Source organism: Lagopus leucura, unplaced genomic scaffold (genome assembly GCF_019238085.1).
Source record: "Lagopus leucura isolate 7727_CA_CO unplaced genomic scaffold, USGS_WTPT01 Super-Scaffold_100039, whole genome shotgun sequence".
NCBI lineage: Eukaryota > Metazoa > Chordata > Aves > Galliformes > Phasianidae > Lagopus > Lagopus leucura.
Window position 1 is genome coordinate 1,077,360 of NW_024962288.1, and position 14,189 is coordinate 1,091,548.

The window sequence follows — 14,189 nt, forward strand, 5'->3', positions numbered from 1 at the left end:
GGCAGCAGGCAGATGAAGCCCCGCGGCTGCGCTCCGGGATCACGGCGGTGCAGGAACCGAAGATGCTCTCCGAGCAGGCAGGGCTCGGGCTCCAAACAGCCTCCCCAGCTCTCCCCAAACTGAGATGCTGCTATCCGTGCCTTCCAGCGCTGCTTGCAGGAAGACACCTCAGCCGTGCACCGCATCGTTATTGCTCTCGCAGCCCACCAGCTGAGGAGTTAACTGGAGCGTGTGCGGGCTGCGATGTGCAATGGGGAGTGCACGCAATGACTGGGGGAGGCACGGCTGGAAAGCCAACCCCTCATTCAGAAGAATGAATTTCAAGTTTCCCCCAGGAAAAAGCTTTAAGCGTAGCCGGCCAACAGCAGCAAGTGCTGGCTGACTTCAGTGCATACATTGTTCATCCATGCAATATGCAGTGACTCGTGGTAAATCAAATACAGATTTATAGTTGCAGTTCTGTTAAGTCCTGCAGTGGCAATACAGCACAAGTGTGACCTCAAGCAGAGAACCTCTTCAGAGCTGGAAGGGCGAGGGACAAAACTCCCTGCAAAGGAGCTGGTGATGAATCACAGAATGGCCCGGGTTGGAAGGACCTCAAGGATCATGAAGCTTCAGCCCCCTTGTCACAGTCAGGGCCACCAACCTCCCCTTTAATACCAGCCCAGGCTGCCCAGAGCCCCGTTCAGTCTGGCCTTGAACACCTCCAGAGATGGGGTGTCCACAGCCCTTCTGGGCAGCTGTTCCAGCACCTCACCACCCTCTGACACCCAACCTAAATCTTCCCTCCTTCAACTTAAAACCTATTTCCCCTTGTCCTGCTATTATCTGCCCTTTCAAAGAGTTGAATGCAGTTGGGTGAAGCATGAGGGCCTTTGGGAAAGCACCAGTCGACTCACACAACCCAAGATCTGAGCAGGTAATGAAAAGGAAGTTGTGATTCAACTGCCACAAGAAGGATGGCAGACACAACAGGCGCAAACAACTGATAAAATTTTTTTATTATTCACTTTTGAATTCTTTTACACTTTCCTGATTATTTCGTGTAAGGTGAAACTAGAACTGTTTAAAAGACATACACAAATCTAGTACATCAATAACCAGGTTTTTCTTTTTGCTATACTATTCTCACAACCACGTGTGCTAGGCAATATAACCGTCACAGAAGCAAACTTTAGGCAGAATACTGGTCAGTAAAAACAAAGCGAGAAGAGCTACCAGATATACAGACAGGCTCGGTTCCACATTCACTACTGCATTTATCAAGCGCCAAGTATTAACTGCACAATTTGTTCAGCTAGTAGAGGGGAGTTTTAAAATCAGTGCATGAAGTTCTCTTGAGCAGACAGATGGACAGACGAACAGATGGAGCCTATCCCTAAGTGGAATGTGAAGGCAGGGGAGGATGCCGCGAGGCTGAGAGGTGACCGATCCTCATCTTTTCCACTGCATTATTCACACAACTCTCACTAGGTTTTATTCAATGGGACATGTTTGAAACATAATGGGTGAGGACATGGGGAGCTCAAATATTACAAGCTTACAGATGGGTAAGGTCTGCATTCCAGTACAATAGATGGGAAATCCTGAATATTTGAGCCAGATCTTGGAATTACAAAAAAGAAAAAGAAAAAAAGGCAGATGAGCTGAAGACTCCAACAGCACTGGCAGCTCTCAAGCATCCGAGGCAGAAACCTGTCCTCAGGTCTCACCTGCCGTATCGACACCAGCCACAATCAAACAAAGGATGATGTGTGTGTGTGTGGAGTCTAAAATTGCTTCGATGGAGTTTCAACAGGTAAAAGGGTCAAGGATGAACAGAGTGGGAGGGGTGAAAGTCTTCTATAAAGCAAACTTAAAGAAGGCTCCGTGGAGTAATTAAAAGGCTTTTGAGATAAATTCAGAACGGGAATACCATGGAGTTTTTGATTCACCCAAGAGTATAGTAATGCAAAAGTGGCAGATCACTTCATGGTATCATCCAAACTAATAAGGCCATTCAAAAAATTGAATCTTCTGCTATTGCAAGTCCATGATAGTGAACCAAGAATTCTCACTACTGAAGAATATCGAAGATATAATTAAGCTATTGCTGTGGGAAGGGGCTTAGTCATGCATGTTGTATGAGCACAAAACCACTTTTAGAAGTCAAATCCCAGTTATTTGTCAGTGTAAAGAGTTTGGAAATCAAGCTGCTAGCTCCCCCATTACTCTCCTCCTCAACACAAACCCGGTCCTCAGAAAGATAGGATTGACAAAGTGAGCTTTTGACTGAAAGCGGTGCCTCAGACTCGGTTAGAAATGTCTACAGAGTGTGCCTTGAACTAACTCATAGCAGTGTGTTACTAACTGGAATGCCATACATCGGATTGTTTTCCTTCCATGCCCCAGTGTCACAATAGAATCTCTATAACTTTCTGTACAACTTTACAACAGAATTGTACTTCGACTATTTCGCTGCCAAATTTGACTTTCCACTGTTACATAACTGATGCCTATTTTTCTACCAATAAGAGTTTTGCAAAGTCAATTGCAATCACAAAACCCATAATCACAGTGTTCAGTTAAAAATATAAACACGGTAATCGTAACTGTAAATGTTCATAATAGGAAAATTCGGAATGCCATTATAATAACCGACCTCCATTTTCAGTACACAGAACACCAACCCACCGTTTTTTACCCCACAGACAGTTTTTGCTACGTTGAGGTTGTGAAAGTCGATGTACTATTCTTTTTGCTTGTCGCACAAAGGGATATATGTGTAGGATACAGGGTGACATTGAACATATAGTGAAGCGTGACAGCCATTAGTTCTCTCCCTCCCCAGCATCACCTTCATCTCCCTGGTTTTCCGACGTCCATAGCTGTAAGCAAACAGAAATACATGTTCATGCCTGTTTGTTCATACATGTTTCACAGAAAGCAGACTGTTAATTACAACCAAGTAAAGGGAAGACAGCATAATTAGCAGCTGTGCAATTCTCTCAGCTAAGAGTCACTGAGAGCTGAATTGAATAGTAAAGATAAAGGACAAACTAGAAAATGGGTAGAGGGTTACAAGTCAAAAGCAAACTGTTTTCAAGCCAAACAAGGGCAGTCTGGCTGTTGTGAGCAGGCACACTGCGCTGTACTACAGAAAGGCTCTTTGTTGCAGTGGTTAACAAGTGGTCTCTGACTGGTCTGCTACAAGAAGCAGTGCAGTTAGGACATTGACTTAATGCTTCACAAGTGTTTTCAGAGGCACAGAACTACACGAGTCTTCCGCTGTGTCCCACTTAGAGTCCAGCTGCCGTAAGCAGCAGCAGCGCAGAGCGCAGCGTTTGCCCTGTGCTACTTACAGTGAGGTTGTCCCTAAGCAGCTGCATGATGAGAGTGCTGTCTTTGTACGACTCTTCATTCAGCGTGTCCAGCTCTGCTATTGCTTCATCAAATGCCTGAAACATGCAAGAAAAAAAAGCACTTTCACTCTGCTCTCTGAACTCATTTCTGCCTACACAAATCACACACATTTGTAACAGCTTCCATATTTTTCTTTTCTACCAAGAAAAGGAAACCAGAGTAAGCACCAGATTGCTAAACAACCAGTGGGAAAAGAGAAGTCTCCACGAGGGGCCAGATTAAGGCCAACAGGAAGTACTGAAGAGGCAAGCACACACTGCTATATTGAACAGTGACTCACATAGCTGAAAGTGAGGTCTAAGAGAAAATAGCAATACTTTTAATAGCAATACTTTAATTAAAGGAAAGGCAAAGGCCTCAGTGGTTTAAAGTGACAGCAGGAGAGAAAGGTACTGCTCAGTTGATACATAATACATACAAATAAGTAGGAAATAAAATGAAAGTCAAGAGTTGGGTGTTTTTTTTGAGGGTAGAGTAGGATTCTTTGTGCCAGATTTCTTTTCAAAGCAGTACAGCAGACCAAGAATGTTTAACAGATTGAAAGCCATGCTGCCCATCCACCTGTTACACACGAAAATGCACACTGCAGGTCAGAGCTGAGAGCCACAATTAGAGTGCCCTTTCTCAATCAGGTTTCAAACAGACGTAAGAATATTAACTAAAAAAAAAAAATCAGGAATAGCAGCAGCATTTTGCACAGAAAAACTTTAGTATCTGTTACAAAATATTGTTCAAATGTGTATCAAGAACACAAAGATTCAGCTGATGCCATATTACTCAAGTCACTACCAGTTATCATTCACAGATGTAAAAAATGTTCCACATCAGTCTTCTCCCTACAACAGGATTAAAGCCTAAACTGGACAGTGACAACTTATTTGTTTGGCACAAACCATCACACGAGCTCCTTTTGGTCTCTGGAGAAAGGTGAGCATGCAAACAAGGCAACACTTTGAGCTACGCCTGTAGAAGACAATGCTCCACATATCAGCTATGTGTTCAAATTTAAATCAATTTCACTTTAAGCTGTTTTCAAACTTGACACAAGGACATTTTCAGGTAATTAAGTGAACATAAGAATCACTTGGTCTCCCCTGTCACTGGATCAACTGCACCAGCAAATCAGCTGTACTGAAGGCTAAGCTAAGTTAACTTACCTGAAAACATGTCAAGATGACTATAGCTTAAAGATGACAATATAATTAAGGAATTTCATCTGAGAAAGCATAATCACCTACAGGGTGCTACTGTAACCATGTAATTATCTCCTTAGCCCACACACAAATTGGTAACAGAGTCTGCTTACCGTCTTGGCCAGATTACAGGCTTTTTCAGGAGAATTGAGTATCTCATAATAGAAGACAGAGAAATTGAGAGCCAACCCAAGTCGAATGGGGTGCGTTGGCTGCATCTCTTTCTTGCTAATTTCAAATGCCTCCTGGTAAGCTTGCTGAGAGTTTGCTACCGTTGCTGCAAGAAGCAATTACAAGCATATTAAGGCACAGTACATCACTGAACTTTGTGGTGCTTGCATTCTTAGTCCAGACTATTTACGCCACTAGGGATTTGTAAAACCACAAAGGCACTCGAGGTTCTTTCAGTGATTTCAGAGGGAACAGCCTCTGGCTCAACTACTAAGGCCGAAATATTTGTTCAGATAAAGGCTTGGGCTATAGCATTTAAATTCCAATAAATGCAGACAATACAGTATGGGGGAAAGGAGTTTATCTAAACCACACACTTAAACTCTCCTGAGAGAGAAACTTTCCACAGGCAGGTCATGTACTCAGAACCTCAGTAAGGCCTTTCAGAAGAAGGCAAACAGTCCTTCCCTGCCTAATGGGTAACGATACATTCAAGAATGATGGCAAACTAAGCTTACAGTTGTGGACCAGACCAAACACCCACCAAGAATTCGGGCATAATTCAGTGTTGCTTCAACACTTTGCAAGATTATCTGGCTTAAGACTCAGTAAACCAACATCCCACACCTCTGCAAGCAGAAAGCTTGCAAACACAGAAGAACTGTGAGATAAATGCATAGTTGGAACAAAAAATGATAGCAACAAAGCATTTTTCTTGGGGAAGAAAAAAAAAAGCTCTCCTCCCCCAAGCACCAGACAAACAATTTCATGCTACCAAATAAACTTAAAAATCGTAGAGTTTTGGGGTTGCAAGCAGAATTTGACTGATGTGATGAATGCTGGTTAATCGCTTCTATTAATTTCACAGAAACTTGCTTCTCTAAAAGCAACCTGCACTGCACTCATCTTCAAAACCATAAAGCACCAGCAGAAAAGAAAAGAGGAGAAAATGAGAAGCGTTCCCTACACTTTATTCTGCCCAGAGCCCAGGAGGATGAGAGCTTTCACCTCTACCTACTTTGCTTATTGTCCCCAGACGCCACCTCTGACAGGTATCTGTAGTAATCGCCTTTCATTTTCAAATAGAAGACCTTGCTCTCCGGCTGCGTGGCATTGACAATCAGGTATTTATCCAGGAGTTCCTGAGAAAGGAAACTTGTTTTTTTCCCCAAGTCATAAAAATAATGTCTGAAACAGAGCCTCCATCACAAGGGTACGCACAAACTGTTAGAACATCAACACGGGCATTCGTGTGTCAGTCACTGCGATGTTCCCTAAACTCAGAAAGGAGAAAATAAACCCCTTGGATCCTCAGCCTCAGCAAATCTGCTCTGTTGAAGCTACTGAGAATCACTCCCGCAGAACCTAATGGCTATCAGAGCTTAGTACTGCAAGTATTTTCCTAGAAATACACTGGAACAAACCTACACCCACAAGCAAGCTAATGAAGAGCAGCAGCTTGCCATTAGCACAAATGCAGTCACTTTTCCCACCACAAGCTTCAACTCTGTTCACATCAGTGAATCTGTAACAAACTGATTCTATCTGCAGCTCCAGCTGAAAACCTGAACAGTGACACAGACAGCACATCCACTTCAGAAAGAGGTGGAAAGACTGGGAGTACTGACATCATCTGCTCCTGAGGGCAGATCTGTAGCAAAACGAACAGCAATATCAAGGACCCCTCTCATTTAAGAGAAAGAAACACCAGAACTAACTTTGGGGAAGTGCAAACCCTCTCCATCCCCTAAAAGGTACTGAACAATCCTCAGGAAGTCAGCATTCATTACCAAAACAACTTCAGCAAACAGCAAGCTTTTCAGCAGGATTTACACTATTGCTAAACTCATGTTCGTGCTGAGCACTGGCCAGCAGTCAGGCAGTCTTCAACACTGCCTTGTTCATTTCTATTTAAACAAAATGCTATTTTTAAAACGTGTAAGAATCCAAAAAATTCCTTAAGAAACAAACTAGATTCAGGAGCTACAACTGGACTTAAACCTGTGGTTAAGCAGAACCGTTTCCCTGCTATGGTGATGCAGTATCTACAACCCTAATAAGATTCCTTAAGGCTCTCTGAAGAATACTGCAGTACTAGCTACTGTTATTTTTGCTGTTGGATTATTACCAGAACATCATTGCAGATATCTTGCAATTCAGCCTCAATTTTCTCACGATATTCTCTTCCCATCTGCTGTTTTTTCTCATTCCTCTCTGTTTTCTGTTCAATGCTGGAAATCACACGCCAAGACGAGCGGCGGGCACCGACCACATTCTTGTAGGCAACTGAGAGGAGATTCCTTTCTTCATTGGACAGTTCATGTCCTTGCTCAGTGACAGCCTTCATAGCAGCAGCCATGTCATCGTAACGCTCGGCCTGCTCAGCCAGTTTGGCTTTCTGTACCAACTCACTCTTATCCATGGCTATCCTGCAATCCGCGGGGAATAAAAACAGAAAAATACTTTTAGGTCACCTATATAGCAAAAGTTAATGCTGATGGGTGAAGGACAACTCACAGTCACTAAAAGGTGGCAAGATTACCCACTCCAGTAGACATGTTTTTGTTTTTTTTGTTAAAAAAAATGAGAAATAACAATTTACATGAAGGAATTATGTGTAATTACAACCCTGAAAGCACATAACCATTGTTCCCCATCCTTCAGTGAGGAATGAAATGAGCACAAAGGTCAGCACATCAGTATGTTCTCTGCACAAGTCTCTCCTCTTTCCCATACTGGCCACAGCTCAGCCTGGGGCACATCTCATGCTCCAATGCAGAGCCTTCCTTTGTATTGGTTGTGCATTGGTCTTCATCAGCAGCTGTTTCAGAGCACAGAGCACCAGGACAGCTCCTGGCACCTGTATCTTCTGCTCACTGCAGATGTTTCTGTGGGAATGTACCACACCACTACAGACAGCTGTCAGCAACCACAGAAAATATACTGCTGTTCCAGAAATGTATTCCTTCTAGACAGACAGATACACCTCTAAAATGGGCAATTCCACACGCCTAGGGTGGCTGAGGATTCAGGCTTCTAAGATCCTTAAGTAAACTGACATTCACAGAAATGAATGGGATGTGGCTGCATAACAGTCACTGCTGCAAAACCAACTGCTTGTATGGAAACAACTTGTTTGTCATCTCTGGTGGCTGCAGCTAAACTGCACCAAGAAAAACACATCACTCAACTTCTGTGTCCTGAAGAGCTTCAGCAAAGACAAAATGATGCTAGAGAAGAACTTGTCAGTAAGCAGACTGAGTGCTGCTTGTTCCTACCAGGCAGCAGCACCATGCAGTTACTTGGCCATCACACTAACATTGTATTCCACCAGCTGGGCCCCAGTTTGAAGGAAAACAAGATGAGTCTCCATGAGGAGGACTTCAATGCCTCACAAACTCCCAGGTGTTCAGATCTATCAGTTTACCCACACTCTTAAATCTGCACTTCCTGACAGGCCCAGGATGGTCATTTTTGTAAGCACTGAGCAGTAAGACTCCTTTCTTGCTCCTTCAAGTCAATCAGGGCTCTCAATGTCTAGGCCAAGATGTCTGCAACCAGAAATTTTCAGTCTGAGACCGAAACAGCTTACAAACAACTCTAAAGGAACAGGAAAAAATGAATGAGAACAATAAATTCCTAATTGGCTTTCACAGGCTTCTATTAATTAGGCAAGAGACTGCAGCCCTACTTACAGGACTGACAATGCACTGGTGCACATATACACATGTATAGTGAGGAAATCAGCAGTGTTTACCACTGAGAGGATCTATTGCATTTACAACTGCTGCAACTTCCAAAACCATTCCCTTAACTCAGCAGTGTTTGATTATGTGCTTCACGTGGCAAGTAATGCCATCTCTTCACCCATGAACACAGCACACTTGCAGAATGCTTTTTATGTCACAAGAGCCAACTTTAAATAACAGGACATCTAAACAAAACACTTCCAGCTTCCTCAGTCTGCACAGCTCCTAGGAGGAGTTTTACTGCCATCATCTTCTCTTCCTTTCAGGGAACACAACTGTACATTAGAAAAAGCCTGCATGCTGAAGCCCTGAGGCAAGCAACACCAGCAGTTCACATTTTGCCACTGAAAGGCCAGCATGATCTCTGACCTGCATTCTTCCAATAGTGGTCTGACATGCACACAAGTCATTGGTCCAGAATTCTGTTTACAAACACAATATAGTTTAGTTTGGAAATGCTGAAGAGTTTGTTTTATCAAGCTAGCTGACATATTTATCTTTGGATGCAAGTCTGTTTGTGGCAGCCAATGGGTTCGTGTAAGGACATGCTAAGGAAATCAGAGGAAACTGCAAGGACAAAGTGCTAGTGGATAAGAGAGCTCCAGAAACCACTGTAACACATCAGCTATACAGCCAAAGCACAGAGCATTACAATGCTGCTTCTCAAATAACTTTCTTCAGCAGCATAAACTCATGCACATCTTAAATGCAACTCAAACTCATTACTGAAGATGGAGCTCCTCAGAACTTCACTGGCTTAAATTAAGAATTCATTATACAGGGGTTTGAAGTGCCAATTTATCTTAATATCTGTACTCTTAGCGTGTTTGCTATGAAACTACAAAGTACTATTCCATAAAATGGAGTTAACAGAGCTTAAATGCAGCAAGAAAATCGTTGCCCACACCAAGATGTCTGTAACCCACCAGTAAGCCTACCATTACTTCAGTCACAAGGTGCTGTGTAAAGAACACCAGTTTATTCTCCATTGCTTACCTTGCTAGAAGCCTGAAGAGCTTTGTAGAGCTATGCTGGCTTGAGCTCCAAAAGAGGGAGGTGTTTGCCAGAAGGAAAAAAAGATACAAGGAAAGGAGTGATGTTTGAAAAGGCAAAGAGGCAAGTATCACTTATAACTAGTCTCTCCCATAAAGGAGATGGAAGCCACACTAACAACGGATCAGTGTGCCACAGTTTGAAACAAGCAAAGCCTAGAGCTGAAAAGTAGTCCTAGGCCACAAACAGAAGCCAGCTAACAAAGGTTACCTGCAGCTAGGAGCCAGACACACAGAGGTGACAAACAGGAGGCCAACAGGAATGATCTACTCTGGTGCTAATGAAGCCATGCCATGTCGGCAAAAGGGAAGAGGGAAGATGGAAAAAGGAGGGAAGACGTGCAGATCACAGCCATGGAGGAGTTGCAGAAGTTGCCTGTTCTAAGCGGAAGATTCTCAGATTTGTAAATACAATGAAAATTCTTAAGATTGCCTTCTTAAGAATCTGTTAATGACAACTTAGCAGCCCTCGGGAAGAAGTGGCTGGACACCACTTACAGTAAGGAATGCCACTACTAGCCAGCAGCTGCAGCCATCAGTACAAGCAGCCAGCAACTCAAAGCACTCTGATTCCCCGCACTCGAAGTAAGACAAAAACCATCTCTCCCTCACACAGCCTAAGCTCTTCCAACCTGCACGGAAAGGCACGTATTGACTGAAGAAAATTACAACTGCTTACTTCCCTCCCGCAAAAAAAAGTTTGACATCTGTGTAGGTGGGAGCTGCTACCATTACAAAATACCTCAGGTAGAGGTCAGGAGGTTTATAAATGCTTGGCTGCTTTCGGTGCAAGAGGCAGTAAGGAGAGGAAGGCGTGCCCACACAGCACCTGAAGTCAGTGCACCCAGAGCTTCTAGGAGAAGAGTGATGCACAACATTGGAGGTTTACATGTCACTAACAGCTGAAGAGCAAACCATGTAGGCAGCGTTCTTCAGAAGACTGCAAGTGCTCGAGGAGGACTGCATCTTGCTGCTCAGCAGTTACAGCATCTGCGTGTGGCCTTTGCTGCTTCCAGGCTCAAGGAACTGTTTTAGGACAAAGCCAAAGCAAATTGGAAGTAACTGAGATTAAAGTCTAGGAACTAGATGAAAAATGACACTGAAAAAAAAAATCTGGCTTATGTAACGTATTGAACTGACAAGACAATAGTAATAAGCTGATCCTGGCCTGAACTCTGCCTGTTCTTCTGATGCTAATTAAGTCATCGATTGCTGTGTATTGTTTTTCTCCTCACAGCAACTATCAGAGGCTGTCAAATAAACACTTCCACCTCATTATAAAACTGGTGCAACTACTGGTTTGACAAACCCATCACTAATGAGTGAAGTAGAGATGCAATTTAACAGACGTTTCACTGTGAGAAATGAGTGTAAAATCAGATTCAGTGAAATGTGACACAATCATTTCTTGGTCACAAACTGTGGAGATCCATTCAAATTATAACAGGAAAAGCAGAAATGTGGTATAGCTCTTGTGGTTCAGCTACCAACGTGTGAACATACCTTACAGGTCTGTGGATAGGCAATTAATTACAAAATTAAACACGCCTGTGAGGTACGTTCCATTCTATATCCACATTTCATATTCTATTTCTGCAATTATTGAGACTAACAGCTTTTGAGTTATTTCTAAAACAAATGGCAAAGCCATAATTCAGGGCACACATGCTGACACTGGAGCTACAATGCTGGCAGAACCTGTGCGACACTGATGGCAGTCACCAGCAAGCAGGCGTCACTCAGTCAGTATTTTCTGCAGGAAAGGAATTGGCCCCCTTTAAACGGAGTGTGAGGAACCTTCTTTGCTTTATCTCAGGCATTTCACTTCATTATTTTTGTCTCTATTTCAGTTCCCTCCAAGGCAACCATCTATTGTTAAACAACTGATCAGAAAATGGACGTCTGCTACGATCAGAACACTGAATTCTTCTACAGCTCCCCTCAGCTGGGCTACAAAACTTCAGTAAAATATACTGCATGCTTAAGGAAGGAAAAAGAAACTGGTTTCACAGCTGTGATATTCTTGCTGACCTTGCATAGCACGTAACACCAACCTCCTCTGTACCTGCTGGTTAGAAATACATCCCAGCCTTCAGTGCTAATCATCCTGCAAACGTTAAGATAACATTAACATTCTAGAAAGCCATGCCCCAATTTGCTCAGGCCGCTTCCTGCCACCAGTAATTGTTTCTCCCTAAAACTGACCAACACCATTTCGGACCAATGCTACACAAGGCTTTCAATCTCTGCAAATAACCATGGGATTTTTCTATCAGAAGTAACAAGAGCACGGATGGAAACTGATATTGTGTGGACAACTTAAATTTAGTGACTGCAGCTTGCTGTCCCTAATGACTTTTGATGAGGAACTTGAGGCTGAGAAGCATTGCACTGCTACATACCTACGGCACTTCACACAGGACAGCTGCAGGTGGAGACAAGCACGCGGTTCCAAAGTACAACATACTTACCTGGTAACACCTTGTGGTTCCAATGAGTGAGCTTGTGGCCCCAGTCCAAGTGGAAATAGCGAGTTATCCCAAAAAATCTCCCCCCAGGCATAAAATCAATGACAAACTAATGGATTTGTATCACAGGGAAACCACTTCTGTTAATAACAGTCTGAAAAACATTTCTATTACAGTGTGGAGCAAAAAGCTGGGCAGTATAAAAGACACTAAAATAAGGCCTAGCCCTGCTGGGATTTATGAGGACACCAGACAGACTGCAGTACTGGCTTTTCATCCCATCGTTCAAATTGTTATTTCCTTAGCTCCTCCTCATCGGGGTTTATTCACATACAGCACAAAAAGCTGCATACCAGCAAAAGCCTGCTTACAAAAAAAAAAAAGGACTCAACATCAAAATAGCGGAGATCAGAACATGCAGTACTGACATAATGAGGTTGAGAAAACTGCACCAGGCCCATCTGTGCAAGGAGTCTACTACTTCATTGGTACCAATTTAATAAACCAAGTGTTACATAAACTGTATTTTTGTAGGTTTTTAATATCAAGGGTGAAGGAAAGCATTCACATTCTTTTTGTTTTCTACACCAGTTTGCATCTCTATATTACTCTCAAACAAAAGCAAGCTTCTCTTTTAAATATGAGCATTACAATGTCTGGCTGAGGTTGTGCAGCAGTGCATATGTGAAGACACAGGTATTCCTACAGCCACCAATGCTCCACAACCTTATGAACTCTTTTGTAGGAATGTAGCTCTTATAATGCTGCATGATAGACAGTTTTTCTTCCTACCACAAGAAAAATTATTTTTACTGTTAGCAAGGAATTTAACTAAGTAGCTGATTTCTGCCCTACACCCTAACAGTCACTGTGTCTCACTGACTTCCTATCATTCCAATTAATATCTGATCATACATACCTCAAATAAGGCCTAAAGTTGTCGGCTCTGGGTTACTACCCAACCTTCTTATATGTTGGGGACAGCGCGAAGTCACCTTCTGTCTCTCTGCAGTCCTCCCTAAACTCATCTCTACTCCCAAATACGAATAATTAAGAATTAAAAATAACACCATCGATATTACGTCCTCCCCCGTAGCACCGGGGACGTTTCTCCGATCACCTCTGCTAAACCCGAGCGGGCTCACACGGACGAGCGCCGCCCCAGGGCTGCCTCGAGCAGCTCCCGGCTTCGCGAGCGCCGCGAGAAGGCCCAGAGCCCGGAGAGGGTCGCGAAGGGAGGAGCCCTCGGGAGGAGGGGGCCGCGAGCCGGGCTCGGCCCTGCCCCGGGGGCGGATCGCCTCCTCCCCTCGCCCCAGCCGAGCCCTTCACGGGCGGCGACAGAGGGCGCGGGCCCGCGGCTCGGCCAGGTGTGCGCGGCCTCGCCCCGCGGCAGCGCAGTGACTCAGGCGGGTGGGGCCGGTCCGGGAGCCGGCCGGGAGGCGGCGCCCCCCGCGCGGGCTCCGCAGCGGCCTCCGCGGCGGGGTCGCACCGTTACTCAGGGCGGCTTCGCTCCGCCGGCGCCGGGAGAACGGAGGGACGAAGCGGCGCGGCCTCCTCCACCCCCCAGGCAGCGGGGCGGGAGCGGCAGGCCTCCCCCGCCCGCTCCCCGGGCTCCGGCGGGACCGCGGCGTTGCGGCCCGGCCGGGGGGCGAGGCGCGGGCGGCCGGAGACCCTCACCTGGCGGGGGGGGCGGCACGCACCGCAGCCTGGATCCCGACGGGCGAGGCGACTGGAGCGCGGCGGCCGCTCGGCGCACGCACACACACCCTGCGGAGCTGCGGCCCCGCTTCCGGCGCTGAGGACACGCCCCTTCCGGCGTCGGGGGGAGGGTGGGCACCGCCTCCCGATTGGGCGAACGGCGGCGGGCGCCGGCCGGCCTGCGGTCGCTATAGCAACGCGGAGGGAGGCGGGCGCGTAGCCGCGCGTCGGTCCCGAGGAGGCGGCGGCGGGAAATGGCGGCCGCGGGGCGGGGTGCCGAGCGGCTGATGGGTGTCGGTGCGGCGGCCGCGCTTCCTGCGGGTTGAGCCGCGCGCTGCCGCCGTTGAAAAAAAACAATAAATCCCCCCGAGATCCTTATCTGAGTGCTGGGTTTTGTGTGGGTGCGACCACGGGCATAACGGGGCAGCGGGGAGGGAGCGTGCCGGGGCCCGATGT

The 14,189-nt window shown here is 45.5% G+C and overlaps 1 protein-coding gene across 1 annotated transcript; it reads right to left on the minus strand.

Moving 5' to 3' along the window:
- Positions 1-983: 983 nt before the first annotated feature.
- YWHAB (tyrosine 3-monooxygenase/tryptophan 5-monooxygenase activation protein beta) lies at positions 984-13,807 on the minus strand. Its single transcript, XM_042883650.1, has 6 exons — positions 13,713-13,807; positions 6,895-7,195; positions 5,785-5,908; positions 4,709-4,872; positions 3,342-3,437; positions 984-2,867 (listed from the first exon to the last, which is right to left on the minus strand). The coding sequence occupies exons 2-6, from the start codon at positions 7,186-7,188 to the stop codon at positions 2,811-2,813; spliced, it is 735 nt and encodes a 244-aa protein (XP_042739584.1). The 5' UTR covers positions 7,189-7,195; positions 13,713-13,807; the 3' UTR covers positions 984-2,810.
- Between the last annotated feature and the right edge of the window lie 382 nt (positions 13,808-14,189).

Coding starts and splice junctions, on each gene's coding strand:
- YWHAB (XM_042883650.1), bottom strand. CDS start 7,188: ATGGATAAGAGTGAGTTGGTACAGAAAGCCAAACTGGCTGAGCAGGCC. Junction 4,873..5,784: donor GTCTGGGGACAATAAGCAAA/GTAGGTAGAGGT, acceptor TGCTTCTTGCAG/CAACGGTAGCAAACTCTCAG. Junction 2,868..3,341: donor TGCTTAGGGACAACCTCACT/GTAAGTAGCACA, acceptor GTTTGCTTACAG/CTATGGACGTCGGAAAACCA.